This window comes from Hemiscyllium ocellatum, chromosome 21, assembly GCF_020745735.1.
Source record: "Hemiscyllium ocellatum isolate sHemOce1 chromosome 21, sHemOce1.pat.X.cur, whole genome shotgun sequence".
Classification (NCBI taxonomy): Eukaryota; Metazoa; Chordata; class Chondrichthyes; order Orectolobiformes; family Hemiscylliidae; genus Hemiscyllium; species Hemiscyllium ocellatum.
This window is the reverse complement of record NC_083421.1, coordinates 25,014,611-25,037,642: the sequence shown is the minus strand read 5'-3', so window position 1 is coordinate 25,037,642 and position 23,032 is coordinate 25,014,611. Positions and strand designations below refer to the sequence as shown.

Sequence of the window (23,032 nt, the reverse complement as noted above, 5' to 3'; positions counted from 1 at the left end):
TTAGCATTGACTCCAGACCCCATGACGTCTTGTGACTTCAGGTTAAACATGGGCCAGGAAACCTTCTGATGATCATCATGTACAATCCTCCCTCAGATGATCAATCAGTATTCGCCCGTGTTGAACATTTAGAGGAAGCACTAAGGATGGCAAAGTCACAAAATCGACTCTGAGTGGGGCAATTTAACGACTATCCCCAGGAGTGCCTCAACGCAACACTACTGTTCGAGCTGGTTGGATCGTAAAGGACATAACTGCTAGACTGGGTCTGCAGCAGGTGGTGAGGGGACCAACAAGAGGGAAAAACATACCTGACCTCATCCTTACCAATCTGTCAGCTGCAGATGCATCTATCCATGACTGCATTGGTAAGGGCGACCACCACATAGCACTTGTGGAGATGAAGTCCGGCCTTCACATTGACAATACGCTCCAGTGTGTTGTGTGGCACTATCAATGTGCTAAATGGGACAGACTTCTAACAGATCTAGCAACTCAACGCTGCACATTAATGATGCATCGAGGGCCATCAGTAGTAGCAGAACTGTACTCCAACACAATCTGTAAGCTCATGGCCCGACAGATGCCCCACTCAACCATTACCATCAAGCCAGGGAATCAGCTCGAGTTCAGTGGAAAGTGCAGGAGGACATGCCAAGAGCAGCACCACTATATTTAGCAGTATACCTAAAAATGTGGTGTCAACTTGGCGAAACTACCAAACAGGGCGACTTGTGTGCCAGACAGCATATGCCAGACAAAGCTAAACGATCCAACAACAAATGGAGCACCCGGCCACATCCAGGCGCGAATGGTTGTGGACAGTTAAACAACTCACTGGAGGAGGGTCCACATGGGGGAATACTGATTCATCATCTGAGGGAGGATGGTACATGACGATCATCAGAAGATTTCCTTGCCCATCCTCAACAACAGAAGAACCCAGCATATCAGTGCAAAAGATAAGGCTGAAGCATGCAACATTCTTCAGCCAAAAGTACCAAATGAATGATCCATCTTGGCCTCTACCAGTGGTCCCCAGCATTATAGCGACCAGACTTCAGCCAATCCCATTTATTCACATGATATCAATAAATGGTCGGAAGCACTGGATACTACAAAGGCTATAGGCTCTGACAACATCCAGGCAACAGTACTGAAGACTTGCATTACAGAACTTGCCACTTGCGTCACCTCCACCAGTACAGTTACAACGCTGGCATCTACCCAATGCGGAAAATTATCTTGGCATGAGTCCTGTACACAAAAAGCAGCAAAAATCCAATCCGGCCATTTACCACCCTGTCAGTCTACTCTCGAGTATTGGTACAACGATGGAAGGCGTCATTAACAGTGCTATCAAGCAGCATATCAGTTACTATCAATAGTAACCTGCTCAGTGGTGCCAAGTTCTGGTTCTGAGTTCAGGGCCACTCAGCTCTGGATCTCATTACAACCTTGATTCAAACATGGAGAAATGAGCTAAATTCCAGAGGTGAAGTGTGAGTGACAGCCCTTGACGTCAAAGCCATATTCAGAGTGTGGCATCAAGGAGCCCTTGCAAAACTGGAATCAATAGCTATCTCTGCTGGTTGGAGTCATATATTGCATATAGGAAGATGGTTATGGTCGTTGGAGGTCAGTGATCTCAGCTCAAGGACATCTCTGCAGGAGTTTCTCAGGGTAATGTTCTCAGCCCAACCATCTTCTGTCTGTTTCATCAAAGACCTTCCCTTCTTCAAAAGATCACAAGTGGTAAGTAACATTTGCGTCACACGGATGCCAGACACTGACCATCTCTAATGAGCGACAATCTAACCACCATCCCTTGACATTCAATGGTGTTACCATCAGTGAATCTCTCACTATCAACATCCTGAGGGTTACCATTGACTAGGAACTCAATGGACTCCCCACATAAACACAATGGCGACAAAAATAGGCCTGACGCTAGGAACACAGCTCCTTTCAAACTCTTGACCACTTCCATTTAGAAGGACAAGGGCAGCAGATACAAAGGAATACCACTCTCGGCAAGTTCCCCTCCCAGCCATGCACCATTCTGACTCGGAAATGTATCGCCATTCCTTCACTGTCGCTGGGTCAAAATCCTGGAATTCCCTCCCTAATGGCTTTTGGGTCAACCCACAGCACATGGACTGCAGCAGTTCAAGAAATCAGCTCAGCACCACTTTCTCAAGGGCAGCTAGAGATGGACAATAAATGCTGAGTAGCCTGCGATGCCCATGTCCCATAAATGAATAAAATTGAGACACTGTGACCCTTGGAAACCTGTGGTCAGATCCTAAGGATCTATTCCTAAAATTTGATATGCTTTGACTCCAAAGAGATCAGCCTTTAGATTTCAGCAGTCTCGTCTCCAGAATCTCCCATGTCTCCTCTCTGGATTGTAATTCACCTGGATACAGACAATCACACTTTATCAGCAGATTATTTTGACTGTTTACTGCTCAGGAGCAAATTCCACTAATCATCACTAACCAACAGATTGAATAGCAATGGTGGGGGAAAATGTGTTTTGCTGGTAATGTGATTGAACTAGAAATCTTGACGCCTAAGATCACGTTTTTGGAACACAGGTTCAAGTCTCTCCACCGCAGCTGATGGAATTTGAATTTAATTCATAAAATCTGGAATTGAAAGATGGCCTCAGTGATGGCCACAACAACTCATCAACTGTTGTAAAACCCATCTGATTTACTGGTGTCCTACAAAACAGCAACAATGTTCCTGACTCTTACCTACCCTCTGAAAATGGCTGCAAGCTACTTTTAGATTAGATTACTTAGTGTGGAAACAGGCCCTTCGGCCTAACAAGTCCACACTGACCCTCCAAAGAGCAACCCACCCAGACCCATTCCTCTACATTAACCTCTTCACCTAACACTACAGTCAATTTAGCGTGGCCAATTCACCTGACCTACACATCTTTGAACTGTTCAAGGATAATTACAATTGAGCAATAAATATTGCTGCAGTGCCACCTTCATCCTCAGAGGAGTCCCACAGTCTATTTTCCTAGTGTTTTGATTGGATTCCCCCATGGGATGCGGTGTCATTAACATTTGTACGCTATCAACAAATGCCCTTGAGAAGGTGATAATGAGCTGCCTTTTGAACCAATGCAGTCCATGTGCTGTAGGTAGACCCTCCAATGCTTTTAGGGAGGGAGTTTCAGAACTTTGACTCAGCAACAGTGAAGGAACAGTAATATATTTCCAAGTCAGGATGGGGAGTGGCTTGGAGGGGAACTTGCAGGTGGTAGTGTTCCTACATATCTGAACATTCCTGAAGAAGAGTTTACGCCCGAAACGTCAATTCTCCTGCTCCTCGGATGCTGCCTGACCTGCTGTGTTTTTCCAGCAACACATTTTTCAACTCTGCTCTCCAGCATCTGCAGTCCTCACTTTCTCCTATATATCTGCTGCCTTTGTCGCAATCATAGGTTTGGAAAGTGTTGTCTGAGGAGCCTTCTCCGTTTCTGCAGTACATTTTGTACATGGTACACACTGCTGCTACTGAGCATCAGTGGTACAGGGAGCGGATGTTTGAGTGTTGTTGGAGCTGCACACACTCAGCCAACTGTGGAGTATTCCATCACATTCCTGATTTGTGCCCTGGACTTTGGAGAGTCGAGTTACCTGCTGCAATATTCCTAGGCTCTGACCTACTCTTGAAGCCACCTATTCTTGAGTGCAATTGAGTTTCTGATCAATGGTAATCCCCAGAATGTTGATAATTGGGAATTCAGTGATAGTGGTGCCACTGAATGCCTTGGGGCAATGGTCAGATTCTGTCTTGCAGGAGATGGTCATTACCTAGTATTTGGGTGATGTGAATTTTACTCTTCACTTGTCAGCCCAAGCCTTGATACTGCCAAGGGACATGGACAGCCTCGGGAATTCTGAATGGTGCTGACCATTGTGCAAATCATCAATGAACATCCCCTACTCTGAGCTTTCGATGGAGGGAAGGTTTCAGGAGGAGGCAATTGTAAAAGTTGGCGATTGAGTTTATTGTGGTAAACAGCAGGTTCTGATCATAACTACCCCAGTTGGAAGACCCCAGTTCATATCTGCATTTCACTCTTCCAGCCCAGAGCACTTAGGATTGCAAGTACATCTGTTTTGTTGTGGTTCTACAGCATATTGTAACCCAGTTACCTGGAATATGTTACTACACAGAACATGCTGACTGCAGTTTCCTAGCAACCAACAGCAAATTATTTCTCAATAAGATTGCAGCCATAGTGTCAGAACGGTAATGCAATTGTTTTGGAACTTGATATGGGGGGAGGGGTAGTCAAGAAGTAACAACTGTCCCTATTCTCCAGGGAACAGAGATGGTTGCTGCTCTGTTGGATTCTCTTTCCCAGTGGGGACTGAATCATTGAATGCATTGACAGCAGAGCTCGACAGATTTTTGATTGACAAGGAAGCCCAGGTTTAGGAGGGCAACAGGTAGCTGAGACCACAACCCTCATCAGAAGCAATGTGTGCCATTTATAAACTACAGAAAGTCACAAAACCCCTCCAAACAGCGCCTTCCAAGCCGACAACCACCTCCTTATGGAAGGACCACGGTAGCAGATACACGGGGATTCCAGCGATTGCGAGTTTCTCTCCAAGTCACTCACCATCCTAACTTGGCAACATATTGCAGTTCCTTCAATGCCATTGAGTCAAAAGTGTGGAACTCCAGCCCTCATGCCACTGTGAGTCTACCTTCAATTAGACTCGTAGGGCCATAGAGATATACAGAAACAGATGCTTCGGTTCAACTTGTCCATGCCGACTAGATATCCTAAATAAATCTAGTCCCATTTGCCAGCATTTGGCCATATCCCTCTAAACCCTTCTTATTCAAATACCCACCCTTATGTCTTTTAAATGTTGTAATTGTACTAGCCTCCACCACTTCCTCTGGCAGCTCATTCCATACACGCAAAGGTGCCCCTTAGGTCCCTTTTAAATCTTTCCCCTCTCACCCTAAAACGATGCCCTCTAGTTCTGGACTCTCCCACCCCAGGGAAAAGACCTTGTCTATTTATCTTATCGATGTCCCTCATGATTTTATAAACCTCTGTAAGGTCACCCCTCAGCCTCCATAGCTCCACAGAAAATAGCCAAAGCCTATTCAGCCTCTCCCTATAGCTCAAACCCTGCGACCGTGGCAACATCTTTTTTGAACCCTTTCATGTTTCACAGCATCCTTCCTATAGTCAGAAGACCAGACTTACTCGCAGTATTCTAATAGTGGCTTAATCAATAGTAAGGTCCTGAGGATTGTTGCTGAACAAAGAGATCTTGGAGTGCAGGTTCATAGTACCGCCACAACTCCTGTACCCAATGCTCTGACCAATAAAGGCAAGCATACCAAATGCCTTCTTCACCACCAATTTTGGTGTCACCTGCAAACTTACTAAGCATATGTCCTCCGTTCCTATCCAAATCATTTTATATAAATGATGAAAAGCAGTGGGCCCAGCACCAACCCTGTAGCACACTGCTGGTCACAGGCCTCCAGTCTGAAAAGCAGACCTACACCACCACCCTCTATCTTCTACTTTCGAACCAGTTCTGTATCCAAATGGCTAGCTCTCCCTGTATTCCATGTGACCTAACCTCATCACCAGTCTACTTTGAGGAACCTTACTGAAGTCTATATGGATCACATCCACCGCTCTGCCCTCATCAATCCTCTTTGTTACTTCTTCAAAAAACTTAATCAAGTTCGTGAGACACGCTGTCCCATGTACAAAGTCATGCTGACAATCCCTAATCAATCACTGCCTTTCCAAATACATGTAAATCCTGTCCCTCAATATTTCTTCCAACAACTGGCCCACCACCGACGTCAAGCTCACCAGTCTATAGTTCGCTGGCTTTTCCTTATCACCTTTCTTAAATAATGGCACGTTAACCAATCTTCAGTCTTCCAGCTCCTCACCTGTGGCTAGTAATGATACAAATATCTCAGCAAGGGACCCAGCAATTACTTCCTTCGCTTCCCACGGAGTTCTAGGGCATACCTGATTAGTCCCAGGAATTTATCCACCTTTACATATTTTAAGACTTCCAGCATCTCCTCCTCTGTAATTTGGACATTTTTCAAGATGTCGTTATTTATTTTCCCATGTTCTCTATCTTCCATCTCGTTCTCCACAGAAAATAGTGATGGAAAATACTCACTTATTGTCTTCCCAATTTCCTGTGGTTCCACAGATAGGTGGCCTTGTTGATCTTTAAGGGGTCCAATTCTCTCCCTAGTTACCCTTTTGTCCTTAATGTATTTAGAAAATCCCTTGAGATTCTTCTTAACACTATTTGCCAAAGCTATCTCATGTCCCCTTTTTGTCCTCCTGATTTCCCTCTTATGTATACTCCAACTGTCTTCATGCTCTTCTAGGGAATCCCTCCATTTCTGCTGTCTATAAGGTAGACAGTGATAAGGTAAGGGAACCATGGTTTACTAAAGAAATTGTGCCTCTTGTTAAGCGGAAGAAGAAGGCTTATGTGACGTTGAGACAAGATGGTTCAGATGAGGCGATGGAGTTACAGATTAGCTAGGAAGGATTTAATGAGAGAATTAAAAAGAGCAAGGAGAGGACTTGAGCAGTTGTATGTGTACCCTGAAGAGATCGGAGAGGTGCTAAATGAATATTTCTCATCTGTTTTTACTCAGGAAAAAGAGAATATTGCAGAGGAGAAGAATGAGATATGGATATTAGACCAGAAAGGATCATGGTTAGTAGGGAGGAGGTGTTATCAATTCCAGAAGGCGTGAAAAAAGATAAATCCCTGGATAGGATTTATCCAAGGATTCTCAGGGAAGCTAGGGAGGAGATGTTGGAGTTTTTGGCCTTGATCTTTGAGCTGTCATTGTCTACAGGCTTGTGCAAATGTTATGCCCTTGTTCAAGAAGGGGAGTAGAGATGACCTAGGTAATTATAGACCTGTGAGCCTTACATCTGTTGCAGGAAAAGTTTTGGAAAGGGTTATCAGAGATAGGATTTATAATCATCTAGCAAGCAACAAATTAGAAATAGTCAACATGAATTCATCAAGGGCTGGTCATGTCTCACACATCTCACTGGGTTTTATGAGAAGGTGACCAAGCATGTGGATGAGGCAGGGCAGTTCAAGGAGGCAGTGCCGAGTTGGAGGGTCGGATCTGGGATGAAGTGGGGGGAGGGGAGATGAGGAAACTGGTGACATTGACGTCGATGCCGTATGGTTGGAGGGACCCAGGGCAGGCTATTGGATAAAATGCAGAGGCATGGGATTGAAGGTGACTTAGCAGTTTGCATTAGAAACTGGCTTTCTGTAAGGTGGCAGTGAGAGGTGGTTGATGGAAAATATTCAGCCTGGAGTCCAGTTACTATGGTGTGCCACAAGGATCTGTTTTGGGACCATTGCTGTTTGTCATTTTATAAAAATGACTTGGATGTAGGTATAGGTGGATGGGTTAGTGAGTTTGCAGATGAGACTAAAGTCGGTGGAGTAGTGGACAGTGTGGAAGAATGTTGCGGGTTGCAGTGGGACTTGGATAAACTGCAAAATTGGGCTGAAAGGTGGAAAGTGAGATAAATGTGAGGTGATTCACTTTGGGAAGAATAACAGGAAGGCAGAATACTGGATAAATGGAAAGATTCTTGGTAGTGTGGATGTGCAGAGAGACCTTGCAGTCCATGAACATACATTCCTGAGAGTTGCCACCCAGGATGACAGTGCTGTTAAGAAGGCATACGGTGTGTTAGGTTTCATTGGGAGAGGGATTGAGTTCTGGAGCCACAACGTCATGCTGCAACTATACAAAACACTAGTGTGGCCGCACTTGGAATATTGTGTACAGCTTGGGTTGCCCCATTACAAGAAGGATGTGGAAGCATTGGAAAAGGTGCAGAGGAGATTTACCAGGATGTTGCCTGGTCTGGAGGGAAGGTCTTACGAGGAAAGGCTGAGAGACTTGGGTCTGTTCTCATTGGAGAGTAGAAGGCTAAGAGGGGATGTGATAGAGACATACAAGATGATCAGAGGATTAGATAGGGTAAACAGTGAAAGTCTTTTTCTTGAGGATGACGATGTCAGCTTGTATAGCTACAAATTGAGGGGTGATAAATTTAAGACAGATGTCAGAGACAGGTTCTTTACTCAGAGAGTGGTAAGGGCATGGAAAGCCCTGCCTGCCAATGTAGTTAACCCAGCCACATTAGGGGCATTTAAACAACCTTCGGATAAGCACATGGATGAAGATGGGATAGTGTCGGGGAGATTAATTCACAGGGGCGCAACATCGAGGGCCGAAGGGCCGGGTCTGTGCTGTATTGTTCTATGTTCTAGAACCACAACTTCTCTAGTTATCCAGAATTCCCTATACCTACCAGCCTTGCTCTTCATCCTAAAAACAACACTCTGTCTCTGACTCTAATGAGGGTCTTTGGATGTGCAGGAAAATCTCTGCCAAATGTGTAGAGATCCTTTGGGGCCTTGCTCTGAGGTGTGGGGAGAGATGCAGGCGCAGATTTTATACGTCCTGCGGCGGCAAGGGAAGATGCCAGGTGTGAAGGATGGGTTGGTGGGGGATATGGACCTAATGAGGGAGTCGCAGAGGGAATGGTCTCTGCGGAATGCTGATAGGGGTGGGGAGGGAATTGTAGTGGGTCTGACTGTAGGTGATGGAAATGGCTGAGGATGATGTACTGTATCCGGAGGTTGGTGGGGTGGAAGGTGAGGACCAGAGGGTTTCTATAAGTAAAGAGGCCACTGGCCCTCACCTTCCACCCCACCAACCTCCGAATACAGCGCATCATCCTCTGCCATTTTGCCACCTACAGTCAGATCCCACCACCAGAGATACATTTCCCTTCCCAACCCTCCCCATCCCTATCAGCATTCCACAGAGACCAGTTCCTCCACGACTCCCTCGTTAGGTCCACATCCCCCACCAACCCATCCTCCACCTTCCCTTGCCACCGCAAGACATGTGAAATCTGCACCCGCACCTCTCCCCTTACCTCCGTCCAAGGCCCCAAAGCATCCTTTCACAGAAAGCAAATATTTTCCTGAACATTTAAACACCTCATCTTCTGTGTCTATTGCTCTCGGTGCGGTCTCCTCTACATTGGGGAAACAGGACACCAACTCGCAGAACGTTTCTGGGAACATGTCTGGGACCAAGCAGCCCACTGCTTTATGGCTGACCACTTCAACTCCTCTTCCCACTCCACCACGGACGTGCAAGTCCTAGGCCTCCTCCACCACTGAACCCTAGCCACCCGACGCCTGAAGGAATAGCATCTTATCTTCTGCCTTGAGTCCCTCCAACCATACGGCATCGACGTCAATGTCACCAGTTTCCTCATCTCCACTCCCCCCACTTCATCCCAGATCCGACCCTCCAACTCGGCACTGCCTTCTTGAATTGCCCCAGCTGTCCAATTTCCTTCCCTACCTATTCGCTCCGACCTATCACCATCAACACCTCCACCTGCACCTACCTTTCCAGCTATCTTTCTCCCAGCCCGACCTTCTATTTATCTCTCAGCCACCCCCCCTAACATTCCTGAAGAACTTATGCTCAAAATGTCAGCTCTCCTGCTGCCTGACCTGCTGTGCTTTTCAGTGCCACACGTGTCAACACTGATCTCCAGTATCTGCAGGCCTCACTTTCTCAAGGTCTATAGTACAATCCCAATAAGGTGATCATCCCTTTGTTTCTTAGTTCCAGCTAAGTAACTTTCCTGGACATATTCCCAAGAATATCCTCCCTAAATACAACAGTAATGTTATCCCTAATCACAGCCGTAATGTGATCCTTAATCAAAAAAGCCACTCCCCCTCTTTTCGCTCCACTTTCAGTTCTTCCTAATGCATCTATACAGTGGAACATTAAGCTGCCAGTCCTGTCCATCCGTGAGCCACATCTCTGTTTTTGTAACGATATCTCAATCCCATGTTCCTGACCATGCTCAGAGTTCATCTGTCTTATTTGCTAGACTTTGAAATAGATGCAGTTTAATTTTTCAGTCTCTACTTTGTTCCTGCCTGCTCTGTTTAACTTACTTCTTTTCCCAACTGTACCAGGTCTCAGACTTATCTCTTTCCTTACTATCTCCCCCCAAACCTTGTTTATCTAACAAATCTCCCAGCCAGGATATTAATCCCCTTCCAATTCAAATGCAATCCATCCTTCTTATACAGGCCACCTCAATCCGGAAGACATTCAAAAATGTGAATCGCTCTCCTTTGCACCAGCACCTCAGCCACGCATTCATCTGCTCTATCCTCCTAATCCTACCCTCACTAGCCCGTCGCACACTGACTAATCCAGAAATTGCCACCCTCGAGGACCTACTTTTTAAATTCCTGCCTAACGTCCTATATTATCTCCACAGACTCTCATATTTTTATCTTCCTATGTCATTAGTTCCAATGTGTACAACGACCTCCTGCTGGTCCTTTTCTCCTTTGAGAATATTCTGCACTCTCCCTGAGATATCTTTGATCTTGGCGCCAGGGAGGCAACACATCATTCGGATAGCTCGCTGTTGGCTGCTGAATCGCCTGACTATGCCTTTGACTAGCGAGTCCCCTATCGACTGTTTGATTGTTTCAAACTTGGTGTATCCCTTGTTACATTAGAGCCAGTCTTAGTACCAGAAACCTGGCTGTCAGTGCTACATTCCCCAGAGAGTGCATCACTCCCTACATTTTCCAAAACAGCATTCTTGTTTGAGATGGGGAGAGCCACAAGAGACTCCTGCACTACCTGCCTCTCTCTCTCCTATCTTTCTTGGAGTTAACCCATCTATCTGACTGTACCTTCAGTTTATCTCCCTCCCTGCAACCGCCATCCATCACACTCCCTCCGGACCTGATTCCTCATTGCCTCTGTCACTCCAACAGATCCATGCAATTAGATAGGATTCGCAACCAAACACACTTCCTGCTGACATGATCATCAGTAACCAGGAAGCACTCCCTAATCTCCCACTCCCTAATCTTTGCATTTTAATAAGCTACAGACCCACAAAATAGCACAGTCTTACTGCTCTAAAAATACTATTCCAGGCAGGCTGAGTACCTATGTTTTTATAGTTTTAGAGGTTAAAAGACAGATCTCAATAACATATAATTTTAAAACCCACTCTATTCACTATTGTAGATTTACAGAAGAAAACCAGCAAGGTTACACTTTAAAAGTCACTTAGCTACTCCGCTGTCGTGCACTCCCGCACACAGGTTTCTCCAAGGTCAACTGTTTATTTTCTTAGAACAATGTCCAGAGATACTTGAAACCAGGCAGCAAAGGCAGCAGCTGTGCAGGTTACTGCTGGGTCAGACAGCAGTGTCGACTTCTTTCTACCTTTGAATCACTGCCCATGTGGTCACTACCATTGTCTGTCTTCCTCCTTTTTGAAGTGCTGTTGTTTTAATTTTATTTCCCAAAGTTCCAAACCAATGTAACCGCTTATAAAACAGTAAATACCAATCCTAGAATGTGAGGAAACTAGCTCCGACACTGTTAATGTCTCAAACAAAAGAGCAGCTCTTACAGCCATAATTTTTCCCCGTTCCCCATCTCGTAGGTTTACCTGCAGGTTCTGAACCAATTCTGATGAAGAGTTACCGGATTTGAAGTGTTAACTCTGCTTTCTTCCCATTGAATGCTGTCAGTCTGGCTGAGTTTCGCCAAAAAGTTCCGTTTTTTTCTTCAGGTCTCCATCATCTGCAAGTCTTTGCTTTATTCAGGTGGTGGATCTTCATCAGGTCCTGGATCTACCTCTTAAAGATATGGATCCATCTTCAGGTCATAAGTCTACCTTCATGTCCTGGGTCTACCTTTGGGTCTGGAGTACACCTACAGGTTATAGGTCTACTTTAGACTCTGGGTCTACCTTCAAGCCAGGGGTCTTCCTTCATGTTGTGGGTCTATTTGAGACTCTGGGTCTACCTTCATGTTGTGGGTCTATTTGAGACTCTGGGTCTACCTTCATGTTGTGGGTCTATTTCCGACTCTGGGTCTACCTTCATGCTGTGGGTCTACCTTAGACTCGGGATCTACCTTCATGTTGTGGGTCTATTTCCGACTCTGGGTCTACCTTCATGTTGTGGGTCTATTTCCGACTCTGGGTCTACCTTCATGCTGTGGGTCTACCTTAGACTTGGGATCTACCTTCATGTTGTGGGTCTATTTCCGACTCGGGGTCTATTTCCAACTCTGGGTCTACCTTCAGGCTTGATTGGCCTGCTCCCTGCCTCCTGCGAAGATCCTAGAGCAGCTGTCAATGCTTAGCTTGCTGACCGTAGCTCTGTCTCTGTACTTCCCCAGTACTCACCGGACACTCTGTCCATACTGTACATGCGCTCGAGCTTCTTGCGGTGGCGGGCGGCCTCGCGCCCCTGCACGTGCTCGCCCTCAACGGTCAGCAGCTGCGAGGAGCCCGCGCCCTTCGCACAGCCCGGGCACTCCCTGGAGCTCTGCCTGCTGCCCGCCCAGCTCCTGCAGCGCACTCCACCTCCACCTCCACCTCCGGACGCCTTCGGGGGCCGCGCCTCCTTGCCGGGGGTGCTCGCCGCCGCTGCCGCCGTCCCCTCGGTCTCCGACAGCAACTGGCTCTCTCCCGAGATGGTGTAGACCCGCGGCTTCTGGCCGTCGGCCGGCTTCTCCGACCCTTCCTCCGAAAAACTGCGGTCGAACCTTCCCTGAGAGATCATGGAGAGGCGGCGCTTGTTCTGTGCGGGCTGTTGGATCTCCGAGGAATCCTCTGGGTCCATCAAGGTCTCAGCCACCAGGTGATCTGAAAGGTAAGGGAAGACATACACAAGTACATATATATATATAGATAGATATATATATATAAAATGTGTGTATGTAGACACACACTTCTTCCCTGCAGGAGCTTTGTCGAAGTTCTCCTCTCACCTCAAATCTCCCTGGAGAACTGCACCTCAGCTCAGTTGATAGCGCACCCACCTCTGAGAGGGAAGGTTGTGGGGCCAACCCTTATTTCAAGACCTGGGGTACACCAGCCTCAGAGAAGCCGACCCTGCGGGTGCAGGACTGAGGGTGTGCTGCACTAGCAGAAGCACCAATGCTGCAGATGAGATGTCTATCTGGGGTCTGGCCCCGGCCATTACTGTGCACAAAGAAGAACGCTCTTTCCTCTTGATCAATAGTTAATCCATCAATCAGTAAAACACATGGATGGGATCGGACAAAGAGTCAGTATGGTTTTACGAAAGGGAAATCGTGTTTGACATATGTACTGAGCTCAAGGATGTAACTCGTGGAGCAGATAAGGGGAGCTAATGAGTGTGGTTTACTTGGAATTTCAGAAGATTTTTGATAAAGTCCCACTTAAGAGATTAGCCTGTAAATTTAAACACGTGGGACTGGGAGTAAAGTGCTGACATGCATAGAGCACTGGTTAGCACAGAAAAGGAGTGGGAATAAATGGGTCTTTTTTTAAGTGGCAGGCAGTGACTAGTGGGATACTGCAGGGGCCAGTGCTTGGACGCCAGCTAATAACAATATATATTAATATTTGGATATGAGAATTAAATGTAATGTCTCCAGAAAAGTAGGTGACACAAAAGCTGGGGGGAAGGGTGAGCTGTGAGGAGGGTGCAGAGATGCTTCAGTGTGATTTCGACAAGTTGAGTGAGTGTCCAAATGAATGACACATGCAGAATGATGTGAATAAATGTGACATTATCCACTTTGGTCACAAAAACAGGCAAACAAATTGGGAAAGGGGAAGATGCAATGAAAGGCTAGCTTCTTGAACACCATTGGGCGGCATGGTGGCACAGTGGTTAGCACTGCTGCCTCACAGCGCCAGAGTCCCGAGTTCAATTCCCGACTCAGGTGACTGACTGTGTGGAGATTGCACGTTCTCCCAGTGTCTGCGTGGGTTTCCTCCGGGTGCTCCGGTTTCCTCCCACAATTCAAAGATGTGCAGGTCAGGTGAATTGGCCATGCTAAATTGCCTGTAGTGTTAGGTAAGGGGTAAATGTAGGGGTATGGGTGGGTTGCGCTTTGGCGGGTCGGTGTGGACTTGTTTGGCCGAAGGGCCTGTTTCCACACTGTAAGTAATCTAATCTAATCAGTTGCTGATAGTAAGCAGGCAGGTGCAGCAGACAGCGTGGTAGGCAAACAACATGACAGCTTGAGTTCAGGATCAGGGCTGTCTTGCTGCAGTTGTGCAGTGCACAGCTGATACCACACCTGAGTACTGTGTACAGTTTTGTTCTCTTTATCTGAGGAAAAATGTTCTGATGATGGAGGGAGCGTAACAGAAGTTTACCAGCCTGATTCCTGCGATGACAGGACTGATGTGTGAAGAGAGGCTCTGCTAGGACTATATTCTCTTCAGTTTAGAAAAATTAGGAAGGGTCTCATGGAAACAATTCTAACAGGACTGAACAGGGTAAATACTGGAACTGTATTCCTAATGACTGGGAGTCCAGAACTAAGGATCACAGTTTAAAGGTATAGGGTAGGCTGTTTAGGACTGAAACTAAGAGACATTTCCTCTCCCAGTGCTGAGTCTGTGGAATTTTGCATTGAACGTTTTCAAGGAGTTACATATAGTCCTTAGGGCTAAAGGAATTGAAAGATATGGGGAGAAAGTGGGAACAGAGGACTGAGTTGGATCATCAGCTATGATCAAAATGAATGGTGGGATAGGCTTGAATAGCCTTCGCCTTCTATTTTCTATGTTTGTAAATGGTGTGGGCATTTGATTAGATTAGATTACTTACAGTGTGGAAACAGGCCCTTCGGTCCAACAAGTCCACACCGACCCTCCAAACAGCAACCCAGCCAGACCCATTCCGCTCCATTTACCCCTTCACCTAATCTACGGCCAATTCACCTAACTTGCACATCTTTGGACTGTGGGAGGAAACCAGAGCACACGGAGGAAACCCACGCAGACACGGGGAGAATGTGCAAACTCTACACAGACAGTTGCCTGAGGCGGGAATTGAACCCCAGTCTCTGGCGCTATGAGGCAGCAGTGCTAACCACCGTGCCGCCCTTGTCTCATTGCTGTTTATGGGAACTTGCTGTAAACAGATGACTAACTACGCCATCTACATTACTGCAGTGAATTTAAAACAGTTCACCCTGGGTGCTGTGTACTTTGGGACACCCTAGCCATCAATATTAACTGGTTCCCCAGTGGATCTCATCTGTGGGGCTCTTGGCAGAGGCCAGGAACAGACTCAGCTTATACCACATGGTTCCCAGCTGGTGCCTGGTATGTTGACATGGCAGGAGGAGACATTGAACCAGGCTACTGTTTCTGGCCCTCTAACAGTGCAGCACTCCCCCTGTGTGACCCTGCAACACTGCAGCACTCCCTCTGTACTGACCATGTGATAGTGCAGCATATACTCAGTACTGATCCTCTGAGAGTGCAGCACTTCCCCTGTACCGACCCTCTGCAACACTCACTCTATACTGACCATCTGACAATGCAGTACTCCCTCTGTACTGACCCTGCAACAGTGCAGCATTCCCTCAGTATTGGCAACATCTACTGGTCACTGTTTGCAGTGTGCAGCTGAACAGAGTTTGGAAATGCAGTCGCTTTTTCAGTCCAGGACATGGCTTGAGGCATCTACATTTCCAAATGAGTCCAGGGATTTGTAATCTAGGTTCTGTTTAGAAACTGCTGCTACTGTTCAGAATTTATACAAAACTGCTGATTCAACCAGGTCAGCTTATCAACAATTTTAATGGATGGAAGTATAAAATAGATTCACAGTTAGATATGAATCTTGATAATTACTGTTCCAGTTTGATCTAAATTTCCTGCAGGAACCTTTTTCACCACAATATCAAATTCTGATTCGAGGAGGACATAATGAAGCTGCGAGATTTCGTACATTCTCCTTGCTCAGCTGGTGAGAGAGCAACAGGTGGTTAACCTACGTCATAGAATATAATATAACAGCAGCACTAACACAATGTATGATCCTGTTACACTCACTCACCCAGGGCCAGCAATGTCTCCTATCAAATAACAGCATTAGATCTTTAGTTATTTTCACGTTACATAACACACAGCTAGAAAATAACTTTCCTTTCCTGGACTCTCAGAAACAACTAACCACCTCAAAGTATAAAGTAAATCACTTCTGACTGATTAGATTTTTTTTTTTCTGTTCATTGTATATTTGTAATAAATTCAAATCTGTTCATTGGACATTCTTAACAATTTGCTCACATCAAATGTTCCTGCTGATTTGCACAGATACACATCTTCAATACAGCAGAGCAAGCAGTGTATCAGCTAACAATCTGTCTGACCTCCGTGAATCTCTGGTGATTAGAATACCAGTGAGAATTCTTCTTCAAAATAGTGTCATAACATCTTATAGTTATGAGGTTTGGGTTAACAGCTCATCTGTAGGACAGAACCTCTGATGGTACAGTGCTGCATCAACACTGATCCTCAATCCAACACCTCAAAGATGCAGGACTCTCTCAGCAACCATTCTGACTGAGCGAGACTTCCTCAATGTTCACCTCCCCAACAGTGCAGCAGGCTCTTGGTTCTGACCATCTGACAAAGTGACACTCCTTCTGTGTTGACCCTTTGACAGTGTAATACCCCTTCTCTACTGACTGTCTGACAGCGCAGCACTCCCTTTGTACTAACCATGTGCTGGTGCAACATTCCCTCAATATTGACCCTTTGACAGTGCAGCTCTCTGTCTCTACTGACCCTCTGTCAGTACTGAAACTGTGATGGTGTAGCACTCCCTCAATAATGACTCTTGAGAGCACAGCACTCCCTCAGTACCGACCCTCTGACAGCGCAGCACTCCCTCAGTACCGACTCTCTGACAGCGCAGCACTCACTCAGTACCGACCCTCTGACAGCGCAGCACTCCCTCAGTACCGACCCTCTGACAGCGCAGCACTCCCTCAGTACCAACTCTCTGACAGCGCAGCACTCACTCAGTACCGACCCTCTGACAGCGCAGCACTCCCTCAGTACCGACCCTCTGACAGCGCAGCACTCCCTCAGTACCGACCCTCTGACAGCGCAGCACTCCCTCAGTACCGATCCTCTGGCAGCGCAGCACTCCCTCAGTACCGACCCTCTGACAGCGCAGCACTCCCTCAGTACCAATCCTCTGGCAGCGCAGCACTCCCTCAGTACCGACCCTCTGACAGCACAGCACTCCCTCAGTACCGACCCTTTGAGAGTGCAGCACTCCCTCAGTATCGACCCTCTGACAGAACAGCACTCCCTCAGTACCGACCCTCTGACAGCGCAGCACTCCCTCAGTACCGACCCTCTGACAATGCAGCACTCCCTCAGTACCGACCCTCTGACAGCGCAGCACTCCCTCAGTATCCACCCTCTGACAGTGCAGCACTCCCTCAGTACCGACCCTCTGACAATACAGCACTCCCTCAGTACCGACCCTCTGACAGTGCAGCATTCCCTCGGTACTGGCCCTCTGACAGCGCAGCACTCCCTCAGTATCGACCCTCTGACAGCACAGAATTCCCTCAGTATCCACCCTCTGACAGCACAGCACTCCCTCAGTACCGACCCTCTGACAGCGCAGCACTCCCTCAGTATCCACCTTCTGACAGCGCAGCACTCCCTCAGTACCGACCCTCTGACAGCGCAGCACTCCCTCAGTACCGACCCTCTGACAGCACAGCACTCCCTCAGTACCGACCCTCTGACATTGCAGCACTCCCTCAGTACCGACCCTCTGACAGCGCAGCACTCCCTCAGTACCGACCCTCTGGCAGCGCAGCACTCCCTCAGTACCGACCCTCTGACAGTGCAGCACTCCCTCAGTACCGACCCTCTGACAGTGCAGCACTCCCTCAGTACCGACCCTCTGACAGTGCAGCACTCCCTCAGTATCGACCCTCTGACAATGCAGTACTCCCTCTATATTGACCCACCAACAATGTAGCACTCTCTAAGTATCACGTTAATGTTTTGACTGAGACTTTGTGCTCAAATCTATGAAGTGTATCTTCAACACATGATGTTGTGACTCAGAGGTTCAAGTGCCCCTATCTGAGTCTTCTCAACAAGGTTTAGTGCAAAGTGACTATGGATTTGAATCACAGGAGGAATTAGCAATGTCAGGATGAGGAAATAAACAGGGGAAACAATTGAAGAAACAAATGATCTCAAAATGTTATATGTATCCAAACTGGTCATGGCTCAAAACATAGAGATCTATGCTTTCGAATGGCACCTCTATGCACTTCAATGCTTCCAGCATGTGCTATCATCTGTGTAATTGTGAATACCATTAAACCCTAGAAACATTTTGCTGTCATTGTTCATTGCTCACACACTCTGGTGAGTCGGTGATGGTATGGAGCCTTTTAGGGTAAGGACTGAATTGAGGTTGTGCTGCGGCTGGAAATAAAAACATATGTTTCACAGTGAGAACCCATCATCACGCCTTCCTCTACTAAGCCCTCCTCCCTCTTGGTGGTCCACAGTTCTGATTTTCACTGGATGCTGATTTTGTCCATTAATTAACAAAAAATTATTTCACCTTTGTGAGAGTGAAGTGCGATTGAAATAGAAGCTGAGTAAGTTGTGTAAATTTTGGGGAGAGTAATCTTCAGTGAAGTTTGATTAATAGGTCAAGAAACTGACAGCATTCTTTCAGGAATAATGAACAGAAATCTTCACATGTAGAGATTAGGCATAGGCTCATGTAGAAGCACATGTAAGAGTGCACATAAATATGTGCACAAACATTCAAACACATACACTAAAGAAGCACTAGTAAACAAATGATGGATGGTGCTGAAAATGCGTTGCTGGAAAAGCGCAGCAGGTCAGGCAGCATCCAAGGAGCAGGAGATCGATGTTTCGGGCATGAGCCCTTCTTCAGGAGTGAGGAGGGTGTGCCAAGCCTACCTCTTATCTTAGCCTGCTGGACACACTCTCCTCATTCCTGAAGAAGGGCTCATGCCCGAAACGTTGACTCTCCTGCTCCTTGGATGCTGCCTGACCTGCTGCACTTTTCCAGCAACACATTTTCAGCTCTGATCTCCAGCATCTGCAGTCCTCACTTTCTCCTAAATGATGGATGGTGTCATGAACAGTGCTATCAGGTGACACTTACAAGGAATAACCTACTCATTGACGCTGTGTTTGGGTTCTGAGGAGCTCTTGGCTCTTGGCCTTTCGCAACCTTAGTCCAAAAGTGAGGTCAGAGTGACTGCCCTTGACATCAATGCAGCATCGTTCAAAGATTTTTGCATCAAGGCCCCTTGCAAAACTGGAGTCAATGAGAATCAAGGAAATCTCTCTGCTGATTAGAATCATTCCTAACACATAGGAAGGTGGTTGTGGTTGTTGAAGATCAGTCAAGTCAGATCTAGGACATCCCTACAGGATTTCCTCAGTTGTGTCCCAGGCCAAACTCTCTTCAGATACTTCATCAATGTGCTGTCCTCCATCAAAAGATCGGAAATTGGGATGTTTGCTGAAGATTGCACAATGTTCAGCACCATTCATGACTCCTCAGCTACTGATCAATACGTCCAATACAGCAAGACTTGGACAGTAACCCGGTTTAGATTAACAAGCTGCAAGTAACAGTCGCACACCACATTAGTGACAGGCAATTAGCAACTTCAGCAAGAGAGAATCTGATCATTAATCTTTGATGTTTAATGTCATTACCATTGTTGAATCTTCCACAAACATCCTGAAGGTTACCACTGAGCATAAACTGAGCTGGAGTAGCCATATAAATCACGAGCAGGTTAGAGATTGGGAATTCTGCAGCCAGGATCTCACCTTCTGATGCCCAAAATCTGTCTACCACACTCAAGGCACAAATCAGGAGTGTGATGGGATACTCTCCACTTGCCTAGATGACTGCAGTTCCAACAACATTCAAGAAACTTGATGCCATCCAGGACAGAGTAATCTACTTGATTGGTACCACATCAATAAACATCTACTCCCCCCACCACCGACGCTCAGTGGCAGCAGTGTGCATCACCTGAAAAATGCACTGTGGAAACTCACAAAGGCTCCTTCAACAGCACCTACCAAACCCGCAAACTCTACCACTTAGAAGGACAAGGGTAGCAGAAAAATGGGATCATCACTACCTGCAAGTTTCCTTCCAAGCGACTCACCAACCTCCTTGTACTATATCACTCTTCTCTGTGTCGCTGGGTCAAAATCTTGGAATTCCGGGAAGAGACCCGGGTTCAATTCCCGACTCAGGTGACTGGCTGTGTGGAGTGTGCACATTCTCCCTGTGTACTGCGTGGGTTTCCTCCGGGTGCTCTGATTTCCTCCCACAGTCCAAAGATGTGCGGGTCAGGTGAATTGGCCATGCTAAATTGCCCGTAGTGTTAGATAAGGGATAAGTGTAGGGGAATGGGTGGGTTGCGCTTCGGCGGGTCAGTGTGGACTGCTTGGGCCGAAGGGCCTGTTTCCACACTGTAAGTAATCTAATCTAATCTAATCCTTTCCAAACAGTTATGTGAGTGTCCCTAAACCAATAGGACTGGAGCAGTTTAAGAAAGCAGCTCACCACCACTTTTGCAAGGACAGTTTGTGTTGAGCAATAAATGTTGGTCCAGTGAATGAAGCCCTCATCTCATGAGTGAATAAAACAAAACACATTCTTTCCTGTGTCACATTCCTGCCTGTGTACAAAAATACAGGCAAACACTCTCCATTTATAGGTGACGGTATATCAGAGCTTGTGCAAATGTATATCAAACCAAGCACGTATACAAGTCCACAGACATAAATTCATATGCAAATACAGAGCCACTCCTGACAGATGCGGGCACGTACACACTCTCACAGATGCAAACATGGTGAGAATTACAGATGGAATCCACACAAACACAGACAAACCCCCACAGCTGTCAAGTGGCTGAAGCTTGTTTTTGACCTTGATTGAATCATACAGAGTGTCTGCAGCCAACAGGCTCTGGGCCAACTCACTCCAGGTGAACAGCCCCAATTAGACTCTTCGATGTAATTACTTCTAATCGCTGGCTCTAGAAATATCTGTTGGGATTATGTTGCATTCAGAAATGGATACTTGAGATCCTACTTGGCCTCCCCCACCAATAAAATTGTGTATTTGTCTGCACCCCCAACCCTTCTCTCCAATCCTTACACAATACATCCCAGATATATTGAAACTGAGCAAGTGGCTGAGACACAGGATAATTCACAAGCATACATTCATCACCATCCATTGTAACATTTCCTTTCTAATTCACATTCCATGCAGCAGAGAAACAATACAGCATGGATAAGAATGAGTGGCCACAACACTTCAAGTTAGTCCAGGGATTAGATTAGATTAGATTAGATTAGATTTACAGTGTGGAAACAGGCCCTTCGGCCCAACAAGTCCACACCGACCCGCCGAAGCGTAACCCACCCATACCCCTACATTACCCCTTACCTAACACTATGGGCAATTTAGCATGGCCAATTCACCTGACCCGCTCATCTTTGTGACTGTGGGAGGAAACCGGAGCACCCGGAGGAAACCCACGCAGACACGGGGAGAACGTGCAAACTCCACACAGTCAGTCGCCTGAGTCGGGAATTGAACCCGGGTCTACAGGCGCTGTGAGGCAGCAGTGCTAACCACTGTGCCACCGTGCCGCCCTTCGAACACATAAAATATGTCGACGTGTGTCAGGCCAACACAGATGTCGACGTGTGTCAGGCCAACACAGGTTTCTGAGGGTAGCATGCAGAGTTCCCAAGGATGAGGAAAACACACAAACCTTCCAAAGGATAGGTTAAACACACTGAGTTGTCTTCATTGATTGGGGTTGGAGTCTCTTCACTGTCATCACGTACAGCACAAAGGAAAATGGTTGGGCTTGTAAAAAGCCAATCACCTTCCCACAGGTATCTTTGCAGGATTCCCCCAAGATTATGTCCTAGATCCAACAATCTTCAACTGTTCCATCACTGAGCTTCCTTCCATCAAAATGTCAGAAGTTGAGCACTACTCTTGACTCCTTAATACTAAAGTAGTTAATGCCCACATTCAGGAAGACCTGGACAATATCTGGACTTGAGCTATCAAGGGACTGCAACATTTAAGTCACACCAGTGGGCGGCACAGTGACACAGTGGTTAGCACTGCTGCCTCACAACGCCAGAGACCCGGGTTCGATTCCCGCCTCAGGTGACTGACTGTGTGGAGTTTGCACGTTCTCCTTGTGTCTGTGTGGGTTTCCTCCGGGTGCTCTGGTTTCCTCCTACAGTCCAAAGATGTGCGGGCCAGGTGAATTGGCCATGCTAAATTGCCCGTAGTGTTAGGTAAGGGGTAAATGTAGGGGTATGGGTGGGTTGTGCTTCGGTGGGTCGGTGTGGACTTGTTGGGCCAAAGGGCCGGTTTCCACACTGTAAGTAATCTAAAAAAAAAGTGCTAAGCAATGACAATCTCCAAAAAAGAGAGAATTTTCCCATTTCTTTTCACATTTAACTGGTTATGGACTGGAGAAAATCCTGTAAATAGAGACTTAACTAAATCAGACTTATTCATTTTGTATAACATTGTTGGCTACATTCTGCAGCATGTATCTCATGTCCTGTTTTCCCAAAGCCTGTCCACCGTCCATAATGCACCAGTCAGGAATTGGGAACTACATTGTTGTATCTTCACCATTGCTGGGTCAAATTCCCAGAACTCACTTCCCTAATCACAGGGTGACCTGAAGGACTCCAGGAAAGTGGCTCAATCTCACATTCTCCTGGCCAATTTGGGATGGACAACAGATCATCTCCTCGTTAGTGGTGCCCACGTATTATGAATGAATTAAAAAAAAGGAAGAAGCTATTCAGGAAGAAGACATAGATTGATCGGTAAAAAAGAGTAAGAAAATTGCCAATGCTGGAAATCAGGGGATAATAAGGAATGTCCAATTGAGAGAGATTGGCTTAATTTTGTTTGGCTCCTAGGGTTAGACTGAAAAATATTTGGATCAGTGG

The 23,032-nt window shown here is 46.6% G+C and overlaps 1 protein-coding gene across 1 annotated transcript in view; it reads right to left on the bottom strand.

Moving 5' to 3' along the window:
* Nucleotides 1–23,032, bottom strand: part of nsmfb (NMDA receptor synaptonuclear signaling and neuronal migration factor b) — a 104,283-nt gene that overhangs the window by 66,692 nt on the left and 14,559 nt on the right. Inside the window, exon 3 of the mRNA XM_060841013.1 lies at nt 12,362–12,823. Coding sequence (XP_060696996.1) covers nt 12,362–12,823 — 462 coding nt within the window. The remainder of the gene's footprint in view (nt 1–12,361; nt 12,824–23,032) is intronic.